Raw genomic sequence first — 6,260 nt, forward strand, 5'->3', positions numbered from 1 at the left:
GTGTCCCCAAAGGCTTCCTGTCCCTGTGTCCCCCCGTATACCTTGGGTTTGTCCTGCTGTACCCCTTATTGTCCCCCTCCTATGCCCCTCTGTCCTCTCAGCCCTGCCACTGCGTCCCCCAGGTTTCTATCCATGTCCTTGCTCTGTCCCTATGTCCCCCCAAGCTGTCCCCATATGTGGCCCGTGTTCCCCCCAAACCCATCTCCATGCACCCTCCTGGCTCTCTCCCCATGTCCCCCTGTCCCTGGTCCCCCTGTCCCTGTGTCCCCTCAAGCTGCCCCAGTGCCCAGTGTCCCCAGGGGCACCTCAGCATTAACCCTTCCCTGCCCCAGCACCCACTGTCCCCCCACACCGGGATGTCTCGTGTCCCCACCGGGTGATGGCCCCCCCTTTTCGCTGCCTCCCCTCCTGGGGGGGACGGCACGTGGTGCTGCATGTCCTGCCCAGGGGGACCGAGGCAGGGCCAGGACGGGGCGGGGGGACCACAGACCACATGGGTGCATGGGGGGGTCCTGCCTGCTGGGGACACCCGGGGGGACCAGCCACAGCTTTGGCATCGCAGCAGGAGCCCTCCTCTTGCAGCCCCCCCCAAAAGCGCCCCGGGGCTGGGGGGGACATTGCACCGCTTCTTGCCCCTCCCCGCCTTTGCAGGGGGACAAGCCCCCCACCAGCAGCAGCTGGGGGCAGCAGGACCCTGCAGCGAGCGGCTTCCCGTCCCTTTGTGCGTGACGGCGCCGTGACGTCCCCACGCGGTGACGTCCCCCTTCCCCTGCCCCTTCCGCCGCCGCGGCCCCCCCGGCCACGCCGAGCAGGCGCAGAGGGGCCCCGTCCAGCCCCACGGGTGCCCTGCGCCCCCGCATGTCACCGTCGTGGCGCTTTGTGCCCGCTCGCACGCTGGCACACGCGTGTGCGTGGCGGGGCACACGCGTGTGCATGGCGGTGCACATTCGTGTGCATGGCGGTGCCATGCTGCTGGCACGGGGACAGCAGCGGGGTGGATACGGCAGCGAGGGCACAGCTGGATTGGATCGGGGGGTGACAAGGCTGCTGGCCCCGTCCCCAGGTGTCCCATCCCTTTGTCACCCACAGCGGCTGCATTTGCCCCGCTCTGCCCTGCACATGGCACCCGGCTGAGCGTGCGGGGGGACACGCGGGGACGATGCCACCCCCACCACGTCCTCCTTGGGGCACAGAGGTGGCTCGGTGGCCTCCTGTCTCTCCGGGGCCGCTGGTGCCTTGGAGGGCGCTGGCACCCGGGGGGGTGGTGACAGTACCCGCGGGACGTCCCGCCGCGCGCGCCCGCGTCCCCGTCCCCGCGGTGCCACCGCTGCCCCTGTCAATCAGGCGCTGGCCCCGCTCCCGCCCGGCGAACATGGAGGTGCTGGCGCTGCTGTGGCTCTGGGCGCTGCCAGGCGAGTGCCTGGGACCCCCAAGGGACACCCCAGGCGGGACGGGGGGCCCGGGGAGCGGGACAGGGACGGAGGGTGGACCCGGAGGTGGCCGAGGCCGTGGTGTTGGGAGCTGGCAGGGATCTCGCTGCCCTCCCGTCCCCTCCTAAATATAGCCGGGCCCTTGTGCGTGGGGAGCGCCCGCGCCAGGGGGAYGGGCAGGGGACTGGAGCGCCCGCCGCTCGGCCCAGGGAGGGTCAATGGGGAAAGTGCATCGGGGGGCTGCTCTAGCCGCGTGCCCCCCCGCAGCCCCCGCCCTCGGCGGCGCCTCCCTGCCCGAGCTCAGGCTCTCGGCCGCCACCGGCGCCGTCTTCGTGCACGAGCTGCAGCGGGAGCCCTTCGAGGAGGCCTTCGTYGCCGCGCGCGAGGAGGACAGCGGTGAGGGCCAGTGCCGCGGGTGTCCGCGCGCCCCTGCGCCGCGATGCGCCCTCCTCCTGGGGCACCGGGACCCCGACCTGGAGGCGGGCGGCTTGGCAGGATGGGGCTCCGCCAGCTGCGGGGCCTCACTGTGTCCCTGTGTCCCCGTGTCTGTGTGTCCCCATGTCCCCATCTCCCTGTGTCCCTGTGTCCCCGTGTCTGTGTGTCCCTGTATCTGTGTGTCCCCGTGTCCCTGTCTCCCTGTGTCCCCATCTCCCTGTGTCCCCATCTCCCTGTGTCCCCATCTTCCTGTGTCCCTGTGTTTATGTGTCCATGTGTCTATGTGTCCCTGTGTCCCCATTTGTGTCCCTGTGTCTGTGTGTCCCCGTGTCCCCATCTCCCTGTGTCCCCATGTGTGTGTCCCCATGTCCTCATCTCCCTGTGTTCCTGTGTCCCCATGTCTGTGTGTCCCTGTATCTGTGTGTCCCCATGTCCCCGTCTCCCTGTGTCCCCATGTGTGTGTCCCCGTGTCCCCATCTCCCTGTGTTCCTGTGTCTGTGTGTCTGTGTGTCTGTGTGTCCCCATCTCCCTGTGTCCCCATGTCTGTGTCCCTGTGTCTATGTGTCCCTGTGTCCCCATTTGTGTCCCCGTGTCTGTGTGTCCCTGTATCTGTGTCTCCCTGTGTCCCCATCTCCCTGTGTCCCCGTGTCTGTGTGTCACCATATCTGTGTGTCCCCATGTCCCCATCTCCCTGTGTCCCCATCTCCCTGTGTCCCCATGTCTGTGTGTCCCCGTGTCTGTTCTTCCCTGTGTCCCCATCGACCTGTGTCCCCGTCTCCCTGTGTCTCCATGTCTGTGTGTCCCCGTGTCTGTTCTTCTCTGTGTCCCCATCTCCCTGTGTTCCCATGTCCCCGTGTCCCCGTGTCCCCGTGTTGGGCCGCCCAGCCGCCGTCCCCGTGGGCCCCACCACCTTCCACGCACACCTGGGCGGCCGCCCGGACCTGCCRCGCTGGCTGCGCTTCGCCCAGCGCCACCCGTCCGCGCCCGCCTACCTGTACGGATCACCCACGGACGCCGACGCTGGCACCCACAGCATCGAGGTGGGTGCGGGGGGACCCTGCATGCCGCGGTGGGGACCCCGCACCGCCTCGTGCACAGGGGAACCTGGGGACCGTGGGGTCTTTGTCACCGCAGGTGCTGGCCTACAGCAGGGCCACCTACGAGACGGTGGCACAGAGCGTCATTGTCACCGTGGTGCCATCCCCAGGTGAGGACAGAAGGGGGCTCGGGGGGGTTGCAGCCCGGCGCTGTGCCCCACGCCGACCCTCCCGCCGCAGCCGGGCCGCCGCGGTACCAGGGCGAGTTCCTGGTGACCGACAGGGACGTGGAGGAGCTGCTGCCGGCGGCCACGCGGCGCCGCTTCGCCGAGGCGGCGCGCGGCGTCTGGGAGCGCCGCGACCTCGCCATCGTCAACGTCACCTCGGCCCTGCACCGCGGCGCCCGCGTCCCGCTGCCCATCGAGGGCCGCAAGGAGGGGTAGGGRCCAGGCGCCCGCCGCGGCGCTCCGCGCCCGGGACCTGCACCCCGAGCTGGGGGGGAAAAGTGGCTTGGGGGACCAGCACGGTGGCACTGCCGGGCACCCCGTGACGGCCGCCGTGCCCCCAGGGTGTACGTGACGGTGGGGTCGCACGGCACCTTCTCGCAGTGCCTGGTGGCGGCCGCGTCCCCGCAGAGCCGCCTGCGCTGCCGCCTGGGCCAGCAGCCCGTGGCCACTTGCTACGACACCTTCGCGCCRCGCTTCAGCATCGCCTGGTGCAACCTCAGCCTGGTGAGAGCCGYGGGCGGCGCGGGCGCCCGACGCCCAGCCCGCCTCCGCCTTGTGCCACCTCCGTTTTGCAGCTCGAGGTGCCCGTGGGCTCCGCGGCGCCCGCGCCGGTGCCGGGCTCGGGGGTGCTGGAGGAGGGCGGCGATTTCGCGCCCCCCACGGCGGCGCCCGCCGCCCCGCTGCTCGCCGGCTACCTGCTCACGCTGCTGCTGCCGCTGCTGCTGGCCGCGCTGCTCTGCCTGCTCCTGGGCCACCTCATGTGCTGCCGCCGCCAGGGACTGTGAGTCGGGCACCGAAACGGCCCCCAAACCCCCCACTTGCTGCTGCAGCGCAAAGGGACGGGGGCTGCCAGGGTTAACCCTGTGCCCCTGGCCCTGGCCGGTCCTCCTGTCACCTCCTCCGGTCTGTGGAGGTGACAACCTCTCCTCCACCTTCTGCTCTATTTTCTTTTTTTTTTTGTTTTTACCTTTTCTGCTTGGTTTTGTAGGCAGAAACGGGACAAGGAAACGCCTGAGTAAGTCTGGTGGGGCTTGTGCTGGTGGTGGGTGGGCCGAGCAGCACAGGGGGACCAGAGGACAGGGGAGACCTCGACCACTCCGGTGACAGGGACATTGCGCACGGTGACAGCTCCGTCCCCACTCCCATGGGGGCTCCCGGGGGTCCCCGGGGTGGGAAACACCACTCCTGGGTGCAAAAACTGCCCGAGTCCTCCCCAAGACAACACGTGCTGTCCTGGGACACCGAGGCGTCACCCGGGCGAAGAGGCCGGGGTGCCGCTGAGGCCGGGCGGGTGCCGGGCGCCGGTGCGGGGCGCTCACGGCGCCGCTGCCCGCAGCATCCAGCTGGCGCATCACCGCAGCGTGCGCGGCGACGCCGAGGAGCTGCGGCGCATGGCGGCCGCCCGCGCCGACGTGCCGCGGCCGCTCTCCACGCTGCCCATGTTCAACGTGCGCACGGGCCAGCGCGCCCCGCCGGCGCGGGGGCCGCCCGACGCCGCCCGCCGCCCGCTCCTGCCGCCCCAGCAGTGAGTCCCGCGCCGCGGGGGCACCCATGGGTGCAGGGGAGCAGGATGCCTGCGCCCCATTCCCATCGCATGTGCATGGACATAAGGAAACCCTTAAATAGGGTGGGTGCCCTTTTGGGCACGGAGGCTGAGCGGTTCTCCTGTCTCTCCAGGTAAAGGGCTCTCTGGGTGCTCCTGTCCCTCCTGCAGATGTGCTCGTGGTGCTGGTGGCCTGGCAATGTCCCCAGGGAGGTGGCCGTGCGTTGGTAAAGCTGCTCCTAAGCAAGGAAATGTGTCGTCTCCCTTCTTCCCCCCGCTGCGGGGGGCTGCGTGCGGGGCTGGGGGCTGCTCCTGGGCTCCCCCGCTGCTGCCCGGCACTGCGTTGAGTTTGCCCGGTCTCTGCCCCGGCTGCGYGTGAGCCCGGCTGTGCCCTCCGGGGCTGGCAGGACCTGCAGTGATGCCCCGGCCCCACGGCTGCCGCCGGAGGAGGATGGGGGCTCTGCTGCAGCCCCACTGCAGGCCGGGGATCGGCCCTTAGGGCTCCCCACACTGGGTTCCCYCTGGTTTTGGGGGCACCCTGGGGTRCAGGTGTGTCCCCAGGCTGTGCTCGGCGGCAGGGCCGTGTCCCACCACTCAGGACAGCCAGCCTGGGGCTCACGGTCCTGCCTTGCAGCAACCTCCCCTCCCCTGCACCCCCATTTGCCTCCTCCGTGTCCCTAATTCCCAGGAGGGSCCCCACGCAGGGACTCTTACCCCTATCCCAAGCGGGGTGCATGGGGTGACAGGGGACGGTCACGAGTGTCACCACCGGCCGCATCCCGAGCTCGGCGGGGGCTGCCCGTGGACACCCTCAACCCGGGCACCCCCCGTTGCTGCAGCTTGGGGGGAACATGGGCGCAAAGGGGACCCCAACCCCGCTCACCTGGCGTCCTCCTCCCTCCTGCTCCGAGCTCGCCCGTGTGCTCCGCATCCCGGCGCATCCCGCTGGACTCTCGCAGCGGGTTGTGCCTTGGCTCCATCCCTCTTGCCCGYGCTGCCTCCCCAAGGTGGGTGCACCGTATGGGGGGGTCCCCCGGCCCCGACCACGCGAGCCGGCTGCTCCCCGGCCTCCTGCGAGCCCATCGGCCGCTCGCGCCGGCGAAGAAAGAGCCTCTTTGACGGCGGGGCCGGGGCGGGCGGCCAGGGTGGGGGGTTATGAAAACACGGGGCCCCCGAGGAGAAACAAGAGGAGCCTTTGAGCGGGCCGGAACGCGGCTGCCGCGCTTCCCGAGGAGAAAGGCGGCATTGAGCGCGCGCAAACCGGCGCCGGGACGGAGCTCTGGGGGCACGCGGAGGTGCCGAGGGGGTGTCGGGGTGCCTGATGCGCCCCTCTTGGGGTGCTCGTGTGCCCACGGTGCCGGTGCTGCCCCAGGGCCCGCGGGTACCCCGGTGCGGGCGCTGCTCTGGGGTGYGGGTTTGAACGAGTCCCTGTATTGGGCAGGCAGGACACGGAGAGCTCTGCAGAGACGTGAAAGTGGGGGGCACCCCGGGGCCCCAGCYGGCCCCACAGCGGCTTGGTGGGACCCCCTAGATGGGTGGTGGGCACCCTGGGCACCCCGACCTGCCCCACACCAGCTTGGTGGGACCC

At 70.3% G+C, this 6,260-nt stretch overlaps 1 protein-coding gene across 1 annotated transcript; it reads left to right on the forward strand.

The window, feature by feature from the left end:
* The first annotated feature begins 1,372 nt into the window (after positions 1 to 1,372).
* On the forward strand, positions 1,373 to 4,658 carry SGCA (sarcoglycan alpha). Its single transcript, XM_026041406.1, has 9 exons — positions 1,373 to 1,412; positions 1,698 to 1,826; positions 2,751 to 2,905; positions 3,000 to 3,072; positions 3,143 to 3,341; positions 3,471 to 3,633; positions 3,705 to 3,910; positions 4,118 to 4,144; positions 4,466 to 4,658. The coding sequence occupies exons 1-9, from the start codon at positions 1,373 to 1,375 to the stop codon at positions 4,656 to 4,658; spliced, it is 1,185 nt and encodes a 394-aa protein (XP_025897191.1).
* The last annotated feature ends 1,602 nt before the right edge of the window (positions 4,659 to 6,260 follow it).

Source organism: Nothoprocta perdicaria, unplaced genomic scaffold (assembly GCF_003342845.1).
Source record: "Nothoprocta perdicaria isolate Ctin4 unplaced genomic scaffold, notPer1 scaffold_283, whole genome shotgun sequence".
In the NCBI taxonomy this organism is placed as follows: domain Eukaryota; kingdom Metazoa; phylum Chordata; class Aves; order Tinamiformes; family Tinamidae; genus Nothoprocta; species Nothoprocta perdicaria.